The 23,243-nt window shown below is 41.4% G+C and overlaps 3 protein-coding genes and 1 pseudogene across 3 annotated transcripts; 2 read left to right on the top strand and 2 right to left on the bottom strand.

Annotated features, from left to right (window-relative positions):
* Positions 1-648: 648 nt before the first annotated feature.
* Positions 649-22,386, bottom strand: LOC145489870 (uncharacterized). Its single transcript, XM_081468939.1, has 3 exons — positions 22,039-22,386; positions 18,414-18,472; positions 649-2,455 (listed from the first exon to the last, which is right to left on the bottom strand). Exons 2-3 carry the CDS (start codon positions 18,460-18,462, stop codon positions 2,157-2,159), a joined length of 348 nt encoding a protein of 115 aa, XP_081325065.1. The 5' UTR covers positions 18,463-18,472; positions 22,039-22,386; the 3' UTR covers positions 649-2,156.
* LOC145489290 (uncharacterized) lies at positions 3,123-7,177 on the top strand. The gene is made up of 4 exons (XM_081468251.1): positions 3,123-4,032; positions 4,168-4,187; positions 4,324-4,919; positions 5,042-7,177. The coding sequence occupies exons 1-4, from the start codon at positions 3,449-3,451 to the stop codon at positions 6,713-6,715; spliced, it is 2,874 nt and encodes a 957-aa protein (XP_081324377.1). The 5' UTR covers positions 3,123-3,448; the 3' UTR covers positions 6,716-7,177.
* On the bottom strand, positions 7,143-8,904 carry LOC145489287 (uncharacterized). The gene has a single exon (XM_081468249.1). The coding sequence runs from the start codon at positions 8,838-8,840 to the stop codon at positions 7,143-7,145; it is 1,698 nt and encodes a 565-aa protein (XP_081324375.1). The 5' UTR covers positions 8,841-8,904.
* Positions 10,888-13,503, top strand: LOC145490920 (uncharacterized; annotated as a pseudogene).
* Positions 22,387-23,243: the final 857 nt, after the last annotated feature.

The following is a 23,243-nucleotide window of genomic DNA, read 5'->3' as shown; positions in this document are numbered from 1 at the left end:
TACTGAGTTCCTTTCAATGACAGCAATATCACTGTTACTGACAAGAACTTTTCCCTTTAATGGCAGCATTATCACTGTTATTAACGGGGTCATTATTTCGGCTCAAGGTTCATCTAGACGAACAATTAATTTTATTAATTTAAACTTAGGAAACTAGAGAACGAACGCTTAACGTAGGACTGTTTTGTCATCACTTGTTACATTAAGCTGCAAGTTTTCTAGTTGCAAGTAGGTAATTAGTACAGACTCTAGTGTAAGGGGTATCTGGGACAGAGCACACACCCTAGTGAAGATCTCTTACACGATTTAGCGTAGGCGACCTCCAAACCCGACTTGCCAGACACTTGACCAAAAAGATGCATACTACGAAAAGACCCTCATCTATCGAGAGATTTGACAGTTAGTAAGGATAGCCTATAAGTTAATTAAAAATTCCTGAGAGGCTCGTTTACGGGAAATGTTAACAGCCAGATATACACGTCTCTTTTCCTCGTGGTACTGTCCTCTCTAAGGAATCCGCTTGCATTGCACTTCGCAGGCGTAGAAAGCTAGACCGTCTACAAATTGTGGGCGTTGGTAGACCACATCCGGCGGATGGTTTTGTCTAAACCAACTTATAATTTCACATTCAGTGTTCCAAGCTGATCACATCACGAATTCTTAGTTAACCTGTTCGTAAATTTCTCCAGTTTCGTTGGGAGGTTTGAATAAGACTTTCGCTTGCCCATTTTCGGAGACGTCTTGGTTTGATTCTTATCCGTAGCCAATCAGCGTTGTTGGAACTAATTTTCGGAGTATGGTCAACTGTTGTAATTTTACGAACTCCTTTTGTACACAAAGTATGCCCTGTCTTTATTTTGTGTGTTTTTTTTGTCTATTAATCAGCTACATCTAGCCTTTTTTACACGGCTGCACGTTTCCCGCATTAACCCCTAACTCGGCCATTTTTTCCAAGAAAACTTTTCCATGGATTTTGCCGAGGTTGACAAATTTCGCTAGTCCACTTTCGGCGACGTCTTGGTTTAAATCATATCCTTGGCCCTGGAACTTTCCCTGAACTCATTTTCGGGAGCAGATGCGCTGGAATGGTAACTTTATTTCAGAATACACTTTCTATGGAGTATGATAATGTTGCTATATTTTGTTAGTTCCTTTTTCGGGGACGTCTTGGTGTAAATCATATCCTTGCTCATTTTTGACGCTAATGCATGCGCTAGACTGGTAACTTCCTCTCAGAAATCATTTTATATGGACTATGACGAAGTTGCCAAATTTCGTTAGTCCACTTTCGGGGACGTCTTGGATTAAATCATGTTCTTGGCTCTAAAAGTCTTTCGGAGCTCATTTTCGGGACCATATATGCGCTGGACTGGTACACTGAGTTGTTGAAACAGATTGTGAGAATAAAAATCACTTTCAAACCAAACGGTGATATCTCTTTATTTTATGTTTCACCGGGAGCCATCCTTTCCTCGAGCCAATTCCTCGGCTGCTAAGAGGGACCAGGACATTCTCGACTCTTTTAAGTCGCTGTTCGCCGATTGGGCACAAAAGTACAACCATTCTTTTGCCCAATCAGGATCCAGCGTTTATAGAGCTCCTTTGGAAATGGTCCGGAAAGACCCAGGTCCCAGGGCCTCTTAATGCCTCAGTTATAAACTTTCGACGCTTCAATTTTTGCTGGGGTTAATTCGCTCCGCCCCAACTAATTGCCTTCTCATGATCACCGTATTGAATCTCATGACGTCGTGTGCTGATTGAATTTTCATAGGATAAAAAAAAAACGCTTAAGATAGACAACCAATTTTCAGCCGCCTGGCATCATTAAATCCAAAAGTGCGATTGGTGGACTGGACCAAAAATGTATGACTTTTTGACTCGTTTTTTGATTTGACTACATTTTGAGCCCTTTTTAACAATGGTGCACGTTCGCCTCAAAATCGTTCCCACCTGGACAGGTTTTTAAACCTTGCAATACCGTATAGTAAAGATCAATAAAAAGTGGGAGCGGTAGTATTTTATAGTATTTAATGCAGCTTTACGTTTTTCCTTCGATCAAACAACATACAGTGTGTTTTTAGGCGGTTTCTACCTCTCTACAAGGAAATTGCGCTTAATGAACTAGTGCAAACTACATGCGTGACCATATCACTGCTTCATGCGTCGTAAAAGCAACCTTCTGAACTACAGCGTTCTTTATAGGCAATGCACCTAGTCGTTCCCAGCCCCGGGATAGGCAACGGTCCAAGGGAGCACATTTTTTGCAAGACTTCAATTTGTCCCGAGGACGAACAAAATCTTATGAAACGGTGATTTGACACTCCTTTCAATTCCTTTGAGATAATGTACATGGTGCAAACTTCTTCTTCTGGGCATATGACTTCCTCTCCTTTTCCGTCACAGTCCTCTACGCTATCATCACTGAGGCATGACAGGCATCGCGTGACAGCTTGCCCTATGGAAAGAGGAAAATAAGCAAATTTTGAGATGTAAAGGAAGGATAGTTGGAAGTAAGGAAGAAAGGGAGGAGGGAAGGAAAGTTGGAAGGAGGGAGGGAAAGTTGGAATGAAGGAAGAAAGGAAGGAGTGAAGGAAAGTTGGAAGGAGGGAAGGATAGTTGGGAGGAAGGAAGAAAGGAAGGAGGGAAGGAAAATTGGAAGGAGGGAAGGAAAGTTAGAAGGAGGGAAGGAGAGTTGGGAGGAAGGAAGAAAGGAAGGAGGGAATCAAAGTTGGATCGAAGGAAGAAAGGAAGAACGGAAGGAAAGTTGGATCGTTTCCCAAAATTTCTGTTCCCTATCACGTTTTGATCTGTAAGTATCAAAATACTTACAGTAAAAATGAAAGGTAAGTTGATGAAGTGAATCTCACTCTGTTGTTGGCGTATATACCGGTTTAAGCGTATATAGCGGGTTTGAGTAAATTTGTTAATCAACTCTGGCCATATCCGTAGTATACGCCATACCCAGTATACACGCCAACAACAGAGTAAGATTCACCTCATCAACTTATTATTGTTCATCACATCACATACGCATGAATACATTTGTTTAACTTTATCAGCTTTTTTCCGTTATTATTTTCAAAAGGAACTAACCACAAGAAATTTGTCAGAGATATCAAAGTTATTGATAGGTTACATAACGCTTATGTAATCTTTTCTTCATCAAATGTATTAAAGCATTAACTTGTTTTGGAGATTTGTATTGTGGAGTGTTTAGGTGAAAGCCATTATTTGTTTTTGAGCTCAACGAAAGAATTTAGAGAAAAAGAATATTGCAAAGCTATTGGTGGTGATCAAATGGAGTTCTCAATCTTTCACCTGTGATTTGCTCTGCTATTCTCTCCGGCGGGTTTGAGAATGAAAATTTGTTCATGTTTGTGACGGAACAGTATTTAAGGGTAGTCAGAACTTCAAACGGCTCAGTTCATGCTCATGTTCATGTGGCAAGATGAGCAAACCTTGCTCTCAGTTAAATAGCAAGGCAATAAGAGATAAGGCGGAGTGCGAGATAGTTGCGAGGGTTGAAAAGCTGTGTTCGGTTGTTGCTTTTAAGTGCGTTTGGCGGGTTAGCGACGCCGAAAGAGAAAGAGCATGGAACTGGATATGCGAGAAACGCGACGAATGCGATTTAACCTTGTCAAAATTGGCGGAAATTTGCTTCTTTTTTTCGGCGATAAGTACGTCAACATTGGACAGCAAGAAGCGAAAAAGGCCACAATTGCAGGAGACCAGAGAGAGTGACGAATCGAATGACGAATCGCCCGTCAATGCGTCCCAGCTTTCATCGCCGGGAAAGCAAACATTCCCAGCCATATCTTACTGGGTGGCTTGCCAAACAAACAATGGCTCGGTCATTAATGCACTTAGAATCCAAAGAGCTGTCGCAAGTTGCGGTTTGGAATATTATGCATCAAGGGCGTCACGAAAGAAAAACTGCTGTCATAACCTGAATCAGCTGTGTCAAGTGTTTAAGGACCACAAAAACCTCTGCTTAATGCAACTAGTGGAGTCATCGTACCAGCATTGCCTCGGGTGAGTAGATTAATTTGACCAATTTATATTCTTTGAATTTCTGTTAAATTGCACGCTAATGAAAGTAAATATATAATAAACAAACATAAATAGTCAGAAAGGTAAAAAATGCTATTCATCATTGAAAAATCAAAGTAATCATGCTTCATTGCCCGGTGAAAAGAGACTGTTATTCGATTATCGATAATTGATCAATTTTTATCTTCTCATTTTCAAAACATCGCGAGTTTGATTTCAGCAGTTCACTTTCACAAAGTAATACCAGGGAGATATTGCATTGCCTTACGTAAGCAAAACCTTTTGTTTTGATTGGCAGGGCTCTGCAAGAGGAGCTTCATGGTGACTTCCACGAAGAATCCCAAGAGTCAACGCCGACGGAAAATGTCGTTCGCCTTCGTGTCGTTCTTGAGAGTTTTCAAACGATGATGGCAGCATCCGTTTCGGAATTACGCCGAGCTGGTCTCGTGTTAGACACCTTTGGATTTGATAACAACCTGCAAAGTACATCGCAGACAGCACTACCAGATCCGCCGCACAAACCCCTATCCTGTCCAGTAACAGTCCTGTGCAACGATATACAAATTGTGATGAAAAAGCTGCAGTATGCTGTGTATCGCGGCGAGGTGTACAAACTGGCGGCCAAATCGCAGTTCACGTTCCAGTATCTGTGTACCATGAAAACGTTCCTCCACAGCCTAATGGGAAACGAAGCGTTCAAAGACCGTCTGGTCCAGCATATTCAACGTGTTCTGCCCATACTAAGCGAGCCAGAAAGCTCTTTCATACGCCAAATTAAGATTGACAGAGACCTGATCGAAGTACAAGACGGGTGGTTTTGGAGCTTTTCCTCTGGGTCGTTCGTCCAAGGGATTATCTCAGAATCTCAGGTGAGAAGAATACACTGGACTGTTTTAACATTTAAATAAGAAGATACAATCAAATTTTCAAACCCAATCTTTACGATCTGTAGCACTGTCTGATGTGCTTTTGTTTTGGCTCTTTTCAACAGAAGGGTCTCACAACTCCACGCGCGTTTGTGGACTACGACCGACTCAAGGACCCGGAGCCAAGATATTTTGAGGCAATCCTAAGGAACAGCCTAACAGAAGATGAAATTCGGCAGTTTTGTGCAGATTTCCTGGCGTTGTTCCGTCCCAAAGAACACAAACAGCCTGTGCTGTGTGCTATTGGCTCAGCTGACAGCGGAAAGACCAGCCTCTTCTCACCTGTTTTTCAGATCATTCCCCTAAGCCGAATTGCTCGCGTCACGAAGCAAAAGAGTTTCAACAAGGCTATGATCGACAACCTGACAGAGGTTATCTTCCTAGACGAGGCATATGCCACCCTGCTCGACATAGATGACTGGAAAATTATATGTCAAGGGGGCTTCACGTCGCACGACGCGAAGTGGAAAAAGGCTCAAGGTTTCTATTGCACTGCGACCATGTACATAACTTGCCAGGTGGAAATGGATTTTGGTGCAGCTCACAATCAAGCTATGGACAAACGCCTGCGCAAGTACCACTTCAAGAGTCTTCCTCGTGTCGAACCTGAAGCAAACAAGTGGCTGAGGAAACATGCTATGGATTGCATTGTGTGGGCGCACAATATCGTAGGAGACAGCCCGAGCAGTCAGGCCAGTACAATGCCCACTGTGCACGAAAGTGGTATGCCTGAGGAGGAGTTGCGCACCATTTTGAGCGTTTCTTTAATAGACGAAGAAGTCGACGGAACCGCCCAGGGCGATTGTAGACGAGAACAGAGTTGCGGCCTTCTGACAGAACCGCAATCCCGAGAAGAAAGCTGTGAAGAGGACGCCATTGAAGATGTCGGCGATTCCGATGAAGACGAGACCCTGACGACCTTGAAAGCTAGGCTGGCACAATGCTCACCTGGCTCTCTACGTCACCGCCAACTGAGCCACATGTTAGAAAGTCATCTCGCTGAAAAGGAAAGGCTGAAAAGGGTTGAAGAAAGGTGCTATAAGAAGAGGCAACACTTCTTACAAACGAGGGGAGTGTCGGTGGAGCACGTGTCGTTGCTCCCGCACGACCATAACGAGCCGCTGCCCACACCGATTCGAAGGGACCTCGCTGCCTTTCAAGAAGATCAGGAACAGGAAAGGATCAGAACAGCATTTGGGAAGCCGTGGCTTTTAGCTATGGAGAAGGAAATGGCTGAGCAAAGCGAAAGAATGGAAGATCCAAGAGACGAAGAAGAACGAAGAGTGATGCAAAGTCTCCTGGAAATCAATTGCGAAAAACTGCGCTGTTATCACGAGCGTCATGGAACGCTGAAACTACCGGCTGCCCTGGCAGAACGCAAGAGGCTCTGCCTTAGCAACGAGCTGGTAGACCGTTCTTGCGTGAATTTCATACGAGACCTGTTCTCTCCGCTGCCAGTGAGAGTCTTCCCACCCAGCCAGCGTCCAGCAAATCTGCCTGCCAGAAGCAGGAGCTCAGACGAAGACGACGAAGAATGTTGGTCGGCGGCACCAAAGACACCAATGTACATTCCGAATGACGACGTGGAAGCTATCTGTCCACCGTCCCCAGGCATTGCTCGAGCTCACAACCCTGTAGGAGCTACGTCAGTGAAGAGGCCGCACTTTCAAAGCCAGGCGCATCCATCCAAGCAGCAAATGACCCTGACTCGTTTTATGCAGACTAGTACGCAACCGTAGATTGGTAGTTTCATGGGCTTGTAATAAGACAGCTTGCGTGCGACTTATTCTTTCTATGTTCATATTTGCACATGTATTAGTGTGTGCATTGTTAAGGAATACCACGTTGCGCTTATGCTACGTTTGACTATTTTGCACACGATGTGAATTAAAGGAAAAATATTATGGCTATTAGTTACATTAAGAGATTATAGTTCTTGAAAGCACTGTGAACTAGACAGTCGTTATGCTACAGTGATATTGACAGTGGCGATAGGCCAGTTCCAAAAGAATATAACATGTTTGTTGAGTTTGCTGTCATCTGGAGACAGGAAGATGCATTTACAATAAAGCAATTGATTTTTGTCTGTTTTGTGTACAACAAACTCTGCTTACACCCATCAGCTTTACATTGAAAGTCAGTGTCCACACTTTTCCAGTCTCTTTATCAAACTAGCGACATTTTCATTCCGGCCCTTTTCTTTAGAGAGTCCGACGTTCTTCCGTCTTGAAATGCGAAATCGGAATCTCTCAAAATAGCTGTCCACTGTCCAAACCCGTGCTTAGTTATCCCTTCCTTCAGAAAATCATCCTCTTCTTTCGTGAATTTTAAAACATGACGAGTTTTCCTCTGAAGGTGCAAGTTTCTCTTAGGCAGGGTATCCTTTATGGGGGTCGAGCTGTTTTTATTCTGAGCTGTCTCAACTGAAGGCCCGGAGCTGGACGTTGAACCGCCAAGTCTTGCGTGTACGTCATCGTCTACCTCGGAACCCTTGGTACCTTGAAGTTTTTGAAGACACTCGTGACCCTTCAGGGCAACTTCTCGCGATCGTTGCTTTTGATACTGAACTTTAGCAACCGCAGAACTGTGTTTCTGGTCCTCAGACAAAAACCTTTGTTCTTCGCTAGTGAGCTGATTGAGGCTTTGCGTTTCGACGATTTGGCGATAACGTGTGGGATGAATGTATTTTCCAATTGCATCAAAAACCAGTTTGCTCATAGTTTCGCCCAGTTTGCCATGCTGACCTCCATTTCTGGTGACGAGAACGAAATCACACTGGGGCTTAAGCAACGGTCTAACGTTCGAGATGTAGCCGTTAAGAACGTGCATGTTTGCGTCGGTCAGAATCAAAGAATCGAAGCCATATTTTCCAGCCGTCTTGAACGTTTTCTGATCGATAAATCCACCGTTTTCCTTAGCTGTGGCAATCATGTCCACCGTCAAATATTGGTACGTCATGGGCCGCGATCCCTTCACCTTGATGAACAGATACATGGCTACAAATTTTGTGGCAAATGTTAGGTCTGAGGGGTTCACTTGGGCTGGACTGGTTTTGCACATTTTCACGGTATTTTCGTAACGCGGCAGATGAAATTTCACCACCTCCAATAACTCCTCCATTGTTGCCCAGTGCCCTCTTGCTTCCAGAGTCTCGATGTCTAAATCTTGTGTCCACTGCAATCTCATCATCTTTGCAACTGTTTTTCGGGCTCTCTCGAGGTACAACTCTGTCGTAGAGAACTTTCTTAGAACTGCTTCTGATGCGCCATGAAGTTTTCTGAAGTCGATCAATTCAGAAATAGCATCTATGTAGCCCAAACGCCCACCATGACCGAGCTTACATTCATCTTGTAAGTAGTCGATAAATTTAAACAACAGATTTGGAGAACACAAACTAAAGTCGACCACTTCAAACGTTAACTCCTCTTCATCTTCACAGCAAAATCTAAGAAACTTGAAGCACCTTGTCACTATCTGTTGAGCGGCACGATCTTTCTTACAACCGCCAGCACTTCCTGTCAACCATTTCGTGAATACTTCGCCAATGTTACATGATAATGGAAATGAAGAAAGTAACTTCACGTTGTGCTTTGTGGTCTCGCTTGTCTCATCTTCATTTCTTCCAATCGTCAGCGACTTTGTTACTTGTTTAGAATCGGGCCTTTCGTCAAAATAAAAGAACCAACTGTGTTTAGTGCTAACGTGTTTTCTACAGCCTCTCTGACTTTGAAATCCATCATGTTCACACTCTTGTATCGGGCAATGGTAAAAGCTGTCTGCTTCATCCTTTTCCAAGTGAAGCCGCTTTGGTTTGGGTGATGCTCCTTGGACATCTGACCAATTGACTTTGCACTTCTTGCTCATTTTTTCCCTTTAAACAACATGTGGCTAGCACAATCGCCTTTAAATCTTAACCGAAACAAAAGGACGTTTCAACTTGCCAAAACATGCCCTTGCTTGCCTACACTCATTACTATTGTGTAAAATTCATGACAGTGAGATACAACCCAAACTTGCCCAGGCAGGTCTGTACACGCCTATTCAGTGACACAATACATAGTTAACGGGTCGATAAATCGGAACAATAAAGTCCAAAACTTGTTCCTAATGACCAATTTCGGAACAATATATTCCATTCACAGATAGCAAAATCGGAATAACACAGTCTTTCTTTATTAATTTCGGAACAATGTGTTCCACGCACAAATAGGAACTCGGAACAAAACAGACCTAATTTATCAAGTTAGGAACAATGTGTTCCATGCACAAATAGGAACTCGGAACAATACAGACCCAATTTATCAAGTTAGGAACAATGTGTTTCATGCACAAATAGGAACTCGGAACAAAACAGACCCAATTTATCAAGTTAGGAACAATGTGTTTCATGCACAAATAGGAACTCGGAACAAAACAGTCCTAATTTATCAAGTTAGGAACAATGTGTTCCATGCACAAATAGGAACTCGGAACAAAACAGTCCTAATTTATCAAGTTAGGAACAATGTGTTCCATGCACAAATAGGAACTCGGAACAAAACAGACCCAATTTATCAAGTTAGGAACAATGTGTTCCATGTACAAAAAGGAACTCGGAACAAAACAGTCCTAAATCACTCATTTGGGAACAATTTGTTCCACTTGCAGTTGACAACTCGGAATAAAATGTTCTTGTCTTACCTTACAGTGAACGCTATGTTCCTACTCTGTAAAAAGCTGGTCCTCTTAAGGTTAATAGGAACACAAAAATGAGGAACACTCGATCCCAGAGGAACGTTCCTTTACAAATATCGGAACAGCCGAAAAAACTTAAAATTTGTGAAAAATAAACCAACAAGTTCAGCTTTAAAGCTAAAAAAGCATCTATTAAACGTTTAGGTAAAATAGAACCAAGCTTCAAAATCTAGAGCACTTTGATGTTCTCGAAGGCAGTAAAATAAACCCTGTAAAAATTTTGGGAAATGTGGAGGATCGTTTCCCAAAATTTTTCGGTTCTTTTCCTCTTTGGTTCAAGTATCACTCCTTCAGACCATTTACCGATCAAATTTGCGACTTACTGGCGTGCCCTCTTTCAAACTTTGATGCAAAATTGGCAATTTATGATAACGGCGAAACGGCTACAAGTTATTGGGGTTATACTTGCAAACCAAACGGAACAAACCTAACCGGAACTTCTACCGTATAATTTCTAAAGATACCTACAGAAAAAAGAGCAGTAATGTAATAACGGATTTTGGTTACTTATATTTCCATCAAATCCGTAAAATCCAACTTTTCCGACCCTCAAGTAAAGAAGTTTGAAGCCTGGGAACTTGCAGTATGATTTCACAGCAAGGGGATCGGAATATATTAAGCCAGGAGGAGTTTATTTGAGATGGCGGAAAAGACGGATTTTCCGGATTTCACGGAAATGTGAATATTAAACACCGTTATTATATTACTTCATTTTATTTCTGTAAGTATCTTATATAATATTATTATTATAATAGTATATAAGATACTTACAGGAATAAACGGAAGTAATATAGTGAAATCCGGAAAATCCGTCTTTTCCGCCATCTCAAATGAACTCCTCATGGCTTAATGTATTCCCCTCGCTGTTAAATCATACTGTAAGTTTCAAGACTTCAAACTTCTTTACTTGGGGGTCGGAAAATTCGGATTTTCCGGACTCTTAAATTTCTCTGACTGACTGAAATAGCTTCAAATAACTCAGAGATGTTTGTACAACAAATTGAAAGTATGAAACGTCTTGTTTTGAGTGCTCATTTCGTTAAATCAGTTCAGTCCTTAAAGACTCTAACAAACAGTTTTAAACTTTTTGAAAGCAGTTGTTTACGTGTTGAAATTATGATAATCTGTTATTTTTTATGTTCGACGTGAATTAGCCTGAATGACTAGAAAACTCTCCAGAGAACGCAATAAAGAAATGTGGAAAGACAAATCTATTGTTGAAGCAGAAAAGGCTCCCTTGATTACAATAGTGTTGTTAGTGATTTGCATTTGACCTTAGTTTCATCATCAATGGCAAATTAAGATTGATGAGCGGCGTGAAACGCCTTCATATCTAGTTGAAGTAACAAGCTCTTTTCATCCTAGAGGTGCAGAAAGGGCCCCAAAAACAAGTCCAGGGCTTTTGGGATAATTACGCTACTGTTATCGGTTCCTCGTTAACACATTTCATTTGAAAGATTATACACCGGATGAAAAGGAAAAAGTATTGTCAGGGTAAAGAAGCCGCATGGTTTCAGTAACACTTGAACTGTTTACGTTGATCTCGAGTTGAAAGGCAAATGACAACGGTGTCAACTTTTCATGCATAGTAGCGGTCACAAGGTCATCAGTGAGACACCTTAACGTTCCACATATTACATATATGGTAAGGTATGTGCCAGATCTGTCAGATTTAGTCACAAGTTTCCATCAATGATATTTAAGCAGGAGACTTGTAGCTTTTTTACAACCAGCGATCGACAGAGGAAAGCAAAGAAGCCATGTCAACAGCTTAACAGCGAAACGGTCAAGAGCGCTGCAATCTGTTAATTGGCTCCCGTAATCAGTGGGAGATGCAGTGTTGTAAGTGCAAAATGCATTTGTAACGTGAAAGAAAAGGCTTTGCCAAAGGCTTGGAACTCGATTTGCCAGCAACGTGATATTTGTGGTAGAGCGATTTCAGGTTTGTAATTGTTCAAAGGCTGAAATGACAGAATGAGATTGTATAACACATGTTCAATTCTTGACGCACATTATCCTACTTTCTTTCAGATATATCAAACGTAGCGTTCTTCTTCAGTGCAATTTGCACTCAAGAAAAAAAAAAGGAAGTATCCAGGAAGGTGAAGATGAAAGTGATAACAGTAACGAAGAATTCGAATCAAGCCAAGTACCTAGTTCCACTTCACAGCAGTGGCTCGATAGAAATTTGGCTTCTGTCAACAAAGCCCTTTGCCCGGCGATTTCCTATTGGGTCGCGCTAACGACGCCAAACGGTGCTCCCGCAAGTCCCATTTCCGTGCACAAAGCGTTATTGAATTGTGGAGTGGACGTTATTGTGGATCAGGTAAAGCATCTTGTTTAGAATGCACACTGTTTATTTATGAGTGTACACGTTTTCGAGAAACGAAAACAACACCTATTAATAGTCAATTAAATAAGTTTACAGTCTTAAGGAAAACAAACTACATGGCAAAAAAATAAAGTGCTGGCTGTCTGGAATAACCATGGGTGCTAGAGGAGTCAGACAGCCGGTTAAAATCTTGCAAATTTTCAACACAGTTTTTAAAACGCTCTACTTTATGCCTTTTAGATTCAATTCCAAGACGGAAAGGAATGTCCTGCCATGAAAGAGCTTCATAAAGTTTTAAAAGACCACAAAAACCAACATATGCAGGACCTCGTTCTATCATCGTATCGGCATTGCTACAAACAAGAAGCCGTGAAAGTTACTGGCGATGATATCGACTTAATCAGTTCGCAAGAATTGGAAGAGTGTGGCAAAGAGAATGTAGTGCGAGTTACCATCATCAGCAAGAAGTTTCAATCATCTTTGGCCAGCGCGATAGAACGCCTTATCGAGTCAAAGTTACAAATTGACAAGTTCGGATTCACATCCTCGAACATCGCAGCGCGACAACTCAGCCCCATGGTGCAAACCGACGAGAAGAGGTTCTCAGATAAGTTGACGGCATTTCCATTGCAATGGAAAAGTTCAATTATGCCACTTACAGGAGAAAGGTCTACAAAAAGGAAAGCAGGGCCTAGACTCATTCGAGAAATGAGAAAAGTGGTGGAGCTATTAGCCGACCCCTACTGCGAATTGTTTAGACCACTGGCAATTGACTACGACCTAATCGAAGTCAACCAAGGTGTCTGTTGGTCGCTAAAAGAAAGGTCCTTCGTGAATGATGCCATCCAAGAAGATAAAATTGGAGAAGTATCTCCCAGAGCGTTTTCTCCCTTTGACTCGACGTAAGAACCAGATCCAAAATACTTTCGCCAGATCCTCGAAAACAGCCTAAGTCCAGAAGAACAGTCAAACTTCTGCGTAGATTTCTTGAAGGTGCTTAGCTACAACAAGAAGAAGCACAAATATAAAGTGCCTTGTTTAGTCGGAGACGCAAACAGCGGTTAAGCAAGTCTCTTTTTTCCAATCCTGGGCCTTGTGCACCACGGAAACGTTGCCACGGTGACTAAACAACGAGCATTCAACAAGTCTATGATCTCTGAGTTCACCGAAGTGATATTCATAGACGAAGCTACAGAATCTATACTTGACATCGACGACTGGAAAACGTTGACGCAAGGAGGTTACTCGGCATACGACGTCAAATACCAGGCGACAAAATCATTTATCAACAGATGCGCAATGATCATCATAAGCCAGCAGAAGCTCGACTTCGGTCCCTCCGACCAGCCTGCAATGAACAGACGATTGTCCACGTACGAATTCCGTAGCCTGCCAAACCCACAAAAGAGTGCAGCCTCGTGGCCCCATAGACTGTGTACTCTGGGCCACCGAAAAGGCTAAGACACGTAGAAATGATGGTGAAGGAGACCCAATTGAAACAGACGAAGAGCAATCTTTCCTGGAAGAAGGGATCTTGCAAGAAAAGGAAAAGGACGAACTACGCGCTTTGTGTTTAGACCAGGGAGCGGACGACACAAGCAATCAATCTGTTAGAGAAGACGAAACCCCACAAGACGCCGCGCCAGACACTGAAAGTGAGTCAGATTTGTGCAGCCAATCAGGCGACATCGTAGATATCTTGGAAAACCAGCTTGGAACGTTGAAGCCAGAGAGTCTTCAACATAGGATAATAACCCACATGCTGGAAACGGAGCAGGCAAAGCAACAAAGACGAGTCCTGTTTGAGCAGGAGCGTTACGCTCAGCGAAAAGCCTGGTTAAAGGACAAAGGCGTGTCTAGCCAGAACGCAGAGCTTCTTCCCGAGGAATCTGATGAACCAATGCCCTCGCCGATCGCGAGAGATCTCGAGAGGTTTACACGCGCCCGAACGGAAGCCGAACAAGACACGCGTCGCCAATCTGCCCGGAAAGCCTTCGAGGGTGCGTGGCTGAAGGAGATGGAAAAAGAGTTGCGGGACTGTTTAAGGCGCTTGCACTCTACCCAACATCCCGCGACAAGAAATTCATTGGAGGCATACCGGGAAGTATGGGAAGATAAGCCGAGAAACCACCACAAAAACCTTGGCACGCTTGGCTCTAGAGAGGCCTTAGAGGAGCGGAGGCGCACGTGCGTCTCCCTTGGTCTATTAGACAGGGGACACCAGCATTTGGTGAAATGCGTCTTTGAGGCCTTGCCAACCAAAGAAGAAGTTGGATCTTTGCCTACAGACTCACAACAGAAGACAGGAGGGACACGGCCTGGGACAGCGTCAGAAAGTGAGAACGAAAGAAGCTTGTTCATTACGCCGCTGCCCAGGGATGCTCCACTGACCTCGCCGTCGCGTGCAAGTTCAAACGTCTACGACCTGGCGGTTTCAGAAGAGTTAATGCGTAACAGCACTGGTAGTACGCGAAAGAGGTCAAAGCGTCGTGCTCACAGTCAAGTGAGTGAGAAGAGGCCGCAAAAAAACACTGCTGAATTACTTCAGTCATAAATAGAAATGACACTTAATAACGGAACGAATATCATTGTACCAAGTTTAGGCGCAGAAAGAGTTTAAGTTGAAGTTACGATTGACTGATCTAATTGTTTAATGATTATATATGTACATGCAGTTGAAAGAGGAACAGAGTTTGACGTTAAGACTGACTACTTTTGTACACGTTTGTGGTGTTATTAAACTAGCGGCATTTTGAGTCCAGCCCTTTTCTAGAGAGAATCTGCTGTTCTTCCCTCTTGAAATTTGAAATCGGGATCTCTAAGAATGGCCGTCCATTGTCCATATCCGTGCCTGTTAATTCCTTGCTTGAGAAAATCGTCTTCGTCTGCCGTGAATTTCATCACCCGATGAAGTTTCCTCTGATTTCGCAGGTTCTCAGTGGGAATGACAACCTTCCTGGGAGGAGACAGGCTTGCCTTTTCCATAGTTTCAACTTACAGTGTCGAGCTAGAAGTTGAACCGCCAAACCTCGCCTGTACATCTTCGTCCATCTCTGAACCCTTGCTTCCTTAAAGCTTTTGTAGACACTCGCGAGCCTTCACAGCAGCTTCGCGCGATCTCCGCTTTTGATAGTGAACTTTGGCAACAGCAGAACTGTGCTTCTGGTCTTCCGACAAAATCCTTTGCTCCTCACTGGTGAGTTGATTGAGGCTTTCCGTCTCAACAATTTGGCAATAACGCGTAGGATGAATGTACTTTCCAATAGCATCAAAACCAGTTTGCTCATAATTTCGCCCAATTTACCGTGTTGGCCGCCATTTCTCTTGACGAGAACGAAATCACACTCGGGTTTGAGCAGCGGTCTGACGTACAAGATGTAGCCATTGAGAACTTGCATGTTTGCATCAGTCAGAATCAAAGAATCAAATCCACACTTTCCAGCAGTCTTGAACGTTTTCTGATCAATGAATCCACCCTTTTCCTTAGCTGTAGCAATCGTGTCCACCGTCAAATATTGATAAGTCATGGGACGCGGCCCCTTCACTTTGATGAACAGATACATGGCAACGAATTTCGTGGCAAATGTCACGTCTTAAGGATTAACTTGAGCTGGACTCGATTTGCAAATCTTCGGGGTATTTTCGTAACGCGGCAGATGAAATTTCACCACCTCCAACAACTCCATTGTTGCCCAGTGGCCTCTTGCTTCCAGTGTTTCAATGTCAAAACCTTGCGTCCACTGCAATCTCGTCATTTCTGCAACCGTCTTTCGCGCTCTTTTGAGGTACAACTCTGTTGAAGAGAACTTTCGAAGAATTGCCTCCGGCGCGCCATGAAGTTTTCTGAAGTCGATTATTTCAGAAATGGCATCTATGTAGCCTAAACGCAAACCATGTTTAAGCTTGCATTCGTCTCGTAAGTAGTCGATAAACTTGAACAAGAAATTGGGAGAACACAAACTAAAGTCCACCACGTCAAAGGTCAACTCTTCCTCGTCTTCAAAACAAAATCTAAGAAACTTAAAGCATCTTGTCACTATTTGTTGAGCTGCGCGATCTTTCTTGCAACCGCCACCACTCCAGTCAACCATCTCGTGAATACTTTGCCAATGTCACACGACAATTAAAATGAGGGAAGTAACTTTCCGGCATGTGTTTGTGGTCTCACTTGTTTGATCTTGAATTGGAATTGGAACATTTCTTGCTACCTTTAGCGATTCTGTGATTTCTTTCGAATTGGGCCTCTCATCGAAATAAAATAATCAACTGTGTTTCGTATTAACATGTTTTCTGCACCCTCTTTGACTTTGAAATCCATCATGGTCACACTCTTGTATTGGGTAGTGATACAAGCTGTCGGTTTCATCCTTTTCCAGGTGAAGCCGTTTTGGTTTGGGTGATGCTCCATCGATATCCGATTGACTTTGCACTACTTGCTCACTTTGCCTTTTGAAGAGCATTTGGTCAACACGATCTCCTTTAAATCTGAACCATAACCAAGGAGTCGATGACAAATAAAGGAACTGCATACATGTTTGTATTTGCCAAGGCATGCCCTTACTTGCCCGCCCTCATTACTATTGTGCACAATTCATGACAGTGAGATGCAACCAAACTTGCCCAAGCAGGTCTAGGTGCGCCCTATTGTTTGCCTAATTCACAAAGAGCACCTTAATTTGGGAACAAAATCAGAATGCGTTAAAAAAAAAATGATCCGAAATCTGTTCCCAAGTAACCAATTTGGGGACAATACGTTCCATTTACAGATAGGAACTCGGAACAAAACAGTCCTAAATGTCCAATTGTTTAACAAACTGTTCCATTTACAGATAGGAACTCCGAACAAAACAGTCCTAAAATTTGGTAATAAATGGCCAATTTGGGAACAAACTGTTCCATTTACAGATGGGAATTCGGAACAAAGCGATCTTTAAAATATCAATTTGGGAACGACATGTTCCATTGGCATATGAGAATTCGGAACAAAACAGTCCTAATTTACCAATTTGGAAACAATATGTTCCATCAACAGATAGAAACTCGGAACAAAACAGTCCTAAATGACCAATTTGGGAACAATGTGTTCCATTAACAGATAGGAACTCGGAACAAAACAGTCCTAATTTATCAATTTCGGAACAATGTGTTCCATGCACAGATAGGAACTTGGAACAAAACAGTCTTAATTCATCAATTTGAGTCTAATATGTACCATTTACAGTTTGGAACTCGAAACGAAATATTCCTCTTTTACACTAGAGTGAACGTTTTGTTCCTACCTTGTAAAAAATCTGGTCCTCTTATGGTCAATAGGAACACAAAAACGAGGAACAGTCGATGCTTGAGGAACGTTCCTTTTGGAATATAGGAACAGCCAACGGAGCTTAAAATCGGCGAATAAACGAGGCAAAGACTTAAAAAATACTCGAAAAAGCGTAGGTGAGGCGCTTAGGTGAAATGAAAACAATATTTAAAATCTGGTGAAGTTTGTTTCACTCAAACGCAGCAAATCGCGCAATGATAAATTTTTGGGAAATGTATAGGATCAAAGGAAGACAGGAAGGAGGGAAGGAAAGTTGAAAGAAAGGAAGGAAGGAAGGAAAGAGGGAAGAAAAGTTGGCAGGAAGGAAGGAAGGAAGGGGGGAAGAAAAGTTGGAAGGAAGGAAGGAAGGAAAGAGGGAAGAAAAGTTGGAAGGAAGGAAGAAAGGAAGGAGGGAAGGAAAAATGGAAAGAAGGAAGGAAGGAAGAAAGGAAGGAGGGAAAGTTGGAAGGAAGGAAGGAAGGAGAGAAGGAAGGAAGGAGAGAAGGAAAGTTGGAAGGAAAGGAGGAGTCGTTATCGTTATCCTTGATTCTCAAATTAAATCAGACATTTATCGCTTTTCCTCTGTAATTCAGGGATTATTTTATCAGTGTGCACGATTTGAATTGACACAAGTTACATGCGAAATAACGTCTTTAGTCAGCTTCGTTCACATGAAGTAACTTTTGGGAGGCGAGGTTGCCTCATGGTCAGAGCGCTCGCCTCTGGATCGATCGAGCGGTCCCAGTTTGAGTCCTGCCCGGGGTCATTGTGTTGTGTTCTTGGGCAAGACACTTTACTTCGGGTTTTTGTGCCTCTCTCTCCAACCAGGTGTATACATTGGTACCGGCGAATTTAATGCTGGGTGTAGCATCTATCAACAGGGAAACGAAAAACGCTTAGTCGCTTCATGCTACTGAAACCGGAAATAAGCGCCGGCCTGATGGGCCACTTGGCTCGCATGCAGACTTAACCGTTACCTTTACCTTCACTTTTGGGTCTGGGGACAAGCTTGTTTCATTTGCCCTTATATAGGATCTAGAATAGAGGTGAGATACTGGAGATTCCTTACCAAGACCAGCAAAACCAAGAAGAAGGACCACGAAAACTGTAAATCTCATTGTGTTGGATCTGAAATGATATAAAAATTGAGATTGTGATTTAAGGACAAGAAATTGTCTAATTTTGTTAGGCTAGTTTCGCAAAACTTACAACAAAAACCGCAAGTTACGTACATCACCCGCGAGAGGAGCCGGTTAGACTGTAATTCAAGGCTAAAGAACACTTCCCCCTAAAGAATACTGAAGAACCAATTTTTTTTTTACAAAATGACGAAATAAAATGCAGGAAAGGGAATAAAAGGACACCTTCAACCAGTGTTATTTGGCTGAGTATGTGCGCAGTTTGTACTAAAGGGTTGCACGCCGTCATGTAAAGCCAAACCAAATTTCAGGTATTACACCGGGGATAAGTGTAAAAATCTGGTTACAACCAGTCACACTCTAAGGTTTGGTTTGAAAGGAGAGACCACTTAGTGCTCACCTGGTTGATTCGCCTTGGCTGCTAGAACGTTAACGTTTATTTGGCATGGGTAGTGACGATTTCCCGAATTCCCAAAAGATAGAAATAAAAAATCATGCATCCTATGCCCAAATTATGCCCGCATCCCGGGTAGCAGTCAAATCCCAAATCCCGTCACGTTAATTAGCCTTCTCGCGATTCCAGCACCGTATTTTGGTCAAATCCCGATCCCGGGACCTCTACTATGTAGATAACTCTATTAACCTACATCCTCTCTGCGTAGAACATACAAAATAAACTCTGTTTGGTGATGTGATCATGACAGAAACTGATGGTTTGAATGAAATAAGCTCGCCTTTGAAGAGGCTTAAATTTTGACTACCGACACAAAGGCATTCTCCCAAGCTGAGAAATTAAAACAACCATTGTTTTATATAGGGAGCAGAAAATAGCCTAAATAAATGCACGTCAAGCCGAGATTTGGAACCGGGTATGCAAGCCAATTGCGACAGCTGGTTGCTCGCAAGTGGCTCTGACGGGAAATATTCTCGACTAAAGTAAAATATCTTTCAAAAGTGAGAACGCTGATTGAACATCAAATATTACCACAAAGGGATCAGTTTTTTTATCAAAATCTGTTTTCTTCGATGAATTCAAAGAAAAAAAGGATTTCCTTCACGGGGTCCTACATAGGTTTTAGTTTCACTTTACTATTTTACTTATTTTCGAGTACAGGTGGTAAACAATTTTAAATCTGTAAACGTCCTGTTTACAGCTAAAAGCCGTTTTCTACAGACCAAACATAGCTAATCCTCCTGTCGTTTTGTCGTTGATTTAGCGCATTTCCTCAGTTGCACATTTGTAGCTTTTTACTCGTTTATAAACAGAAAAATAGGACGAGTCTTGAACTTTAGAATCGACCTATTCTGCGAGTGTTAAATTTTATGCCAAATGTAAAATTAAAGCGGGTAAACGATGGCTTGCAGTCTGCGTGCTGGGTCGATCAGCAAGTTAATTGTCAACAGCTCCTCATGCTGTTTCATGCGTCAGCAGTCCTTGTTGAATCCATAAGGTCCATTAAGCCTCACTAATATTGCCGCCAAATTTTTAAGAACAACCACTAGCCTGTGGTTTTGAAGGAAGCAAATAAAATCTTCAAAGAAACCGAACAATCACTTTATCCTAAATCAATCACTTAACTCCGTGGATACCGCTCCAAACACAGCTCAATTCTAATCATTTAGTCAAAGAAAAGTTCTATTCTCAGTCCAAAAATAGAATCCCTGCAGCAATTTCTATTTTCTTTGAATGGAAATTAATTGGAAGATAAAGGCTTTAATTACTTATAAGGCCAATGTTAAGGGGTTTATATCCAGTTGATTTACTGAATAATAAATGCTGCGTGTGTGAAAGAATATGGATAGGAACTAAAATTCGCTTTGACTCAGGTTTCAGCGTTTAAAAAGTTCTTGAAATAATTCAGTAAATTCTTGTGCTTTGTTTTCCAGTAGTTTACAAGCATCTAAACCATTCGATCCTATATTGCTTTTAATTAAGCATTGAATGTCAGGAACTACCCGATGAATAATGTTTGAAAGATTAAGATCACACTGACAACGAAACATGTTTCAGCCTAAACTTAATTATTGTTTCATCAACTCTGCACCCTAAATGTTTTTGAAAAAAAAAACCTCATCGCCAAATAACGTATTACTTGCTCCTTAACTCGTGTTGAAGTTTATCGAGAGATAATCTTCTACTTTTTCGTTTTAAAAAGTCTTACTTTCAAAATGGAAAATTGCCCACGTTTTCTACATATTTTAATGAAAAATGGTATTGTTCTTGGAAGGAAATTGATTAATATGAAACATCTAAGACATCCGTTGAAATCGTTAACCAAGATAACAACACAAAATATCTTGATCAATCTTAGTCAGCATCTTCTAGGTTCGAAAGAAATAATATAAAATACTTTGGTAGCTCGAAAAAAGCAAATATTACCTTATAATCTAATTTCACCTAAGGAATCGGAATTTTTAACTCTCTTTGTACAGAAGCTAGGATATATTTGCACTTAAGACTCGGGGGTTTTCTGATTCGATTCATTTTATATAAGTTAAATCTCTGTTAAGAGTTAACATCAAATACCTAACAGAAGCAGAGGGTTTCTGTTATACTGAGAACTTGTTCAGTCTTTCTCGCATTTTGACACCGTGATGACAACTGAAATTAATAGCCTTTCGTTTATCAAACTCCTATCTGAAGTCCACTAATAAAAAATACAAACAGTGACCTACGTATTGACAAATATAAACACCTTTTAAATTTCAATGTTTAAAATGGATTTCGCCAATAACAGGCGATATATCATGCGTTACGATCACTGACCATATGTTATTTAACACTAAGATTCCAAAATTACTTCCAAATGCCAGTCCTTGCCATTGCATTTGAATGGAAAATCAGTCTTTTAATTTAACCATTATAAACATAATATTTCAACCTTCCTTGGGGTGAATTTGCGATATTAGCTTGTCAGATATAATCGTAGAGTTAAAAGACTGTTGTGCTCTGGGTTATTTTGAATTATGAAACGCGCATTTTCTTGATTGATAAATATCGTGGGAACCTACTCAGCATGTCCCAGGTGCTTTGGTTGACCAGATATTGTATAAAACACAGCAGAAAAAGAACGCCAATGGCAGTATTTGCTTTTAAAAAACAACTCTCTGATAAATCGGAGATCCTGAACTTCCAAACTTTGGGATAAAAATTACTTGATTCGGTTTGTGAAAAGCTCTGAACAGTGCCCTTTTTTCCTTTTTTTGGAGCTGAATTAGGTGTTAATTTTGTATTTTGTGGGTGACTCATGGAGGCGAAACGACTGATTAATAGTCAACGAGTAGAAACGCCCTTAAGTTCAAACATCAAGCTTTGAGGTCCAGTTTGTTCAAATCAAAATGTTCAGAAAATCTCAAGGCTAAAAGTTATAGCGGAAAATGAGCTGTGTTCACAAAATAGAAATATGATCAATCATTTCTATTGTTACACGCAAGAAAATATATATTTAAAACAGCCACGGAAAACTAGGTTGAAAAATACGCCGGAGAAACAAGAAAAAATATATATTTATAGATATAAAGAAGAAGTTTTTTTGTGTCGAAAATTTCGCATACCTGGATACGATATCGTCGTATATACCAGCGAAACGATGCGGAAACTTTACTTCTGGTCTTGATCCCGTTTGGACTTTAAGAATTTTCAGCGAATGGCAAAGACCACACAATACTACTCAAATATAAAGGCATAAGATGATTATAAAAAGCTGCCATTCTATTGGTCGATTAAAAAAAAAATGAAAAACTTTCAACGCATCATCAAGAGAACTGCTTTTCTGTGGATGTTATTAGTCGACCGTTGAAAGCTGTCAATCATACATAATACCTGTATTATACCCGTCCCACCGCAAACAATGCACCCAGGTCGATAAATTTCCGTATTGCCTCTCATTTCCATTTACAGTCAAGCGGTAAACGATTTTTGGAAATAGGTGTTGCCAAAGAAATCATCCAAATTTGCCCCACTGACACAACGGGTAATGACAATTTTATATTAAAAGTTTACTCGCATGTAAACAGCAGCAGTAAAATTGAAATTTTGCATTGTGATGATCGATGGCTGGGGGACTTTTAAAAACGGCTGGATGATGAAGTTCTTTTGTGCATGACAACTCAAAAAAAAAGGCAAAGAAAGGATCTTTTTCCGCAGATGCTAATTTCGATGTAAAGGCGGCCTACAGGTGCACTTTTGATTTTACAACAAGAAAACTGACATTAAGATATAAAATTCGTTTTGTTCAACGAACATATCTTATGCGTTCTGTGTTAGTAATTGTGCAATACTGAAAAAGCTTTCATACATGCCACGTAGGTAACCGATCTACATCGAATAATACTTTTTCATTACGCATTAGCTGGTTAGCAGCTGCAATATTCTTCTGTAATGAACTCCAATTGAGTTTATATCTGATCAGAGCATTTCTCGATACTGTGAAGTCCTGTGAAGTCTTGCCCCTTTATATCGCTAATGTAACGGCTTCACTTAACTATATGTTCAATTCTAAACTTGTTTTATTCAACTTCATTTGAAACACGGCACACTATAAGCACACGCTCCGTGTTGACTGACAGGCATGGGCCTCAGTGATCTAAACAGAGCTCGTTGTGAAATCAAAGACATTAAAGGTAGTTGCCGGAGTCAACAAAAACAAACTATGATTTAAGTGAGAGAAAGCTCTCGTTTATTCTGATGTCTTACGAAAAATGCTCAGTGAATACGCTATGTATTGCGTGTGAAAAAGTTTCACCATTTTAATTGGTTA

The sequence above is a fragment of the Orbicella franksi genome, chromosome 6 (genome assembly GCF_964199315.1).
Source record: "Orbicella franksi chromosome 6, jaOrbFran1.1, whole genome shotgun sequence".
Taxonomy (NCBI): domain Eukaryota; kingdom Metazoa; phylum Cnidaria; class Anthozoa; order Scleractinia; family Merulinidae; genus Orbicella; species Orbicella franksi.
Note: the sequence above shows the minus strand (reverse complement) of the source record. Positions and strands in the feature narration are given on the sequence as shown.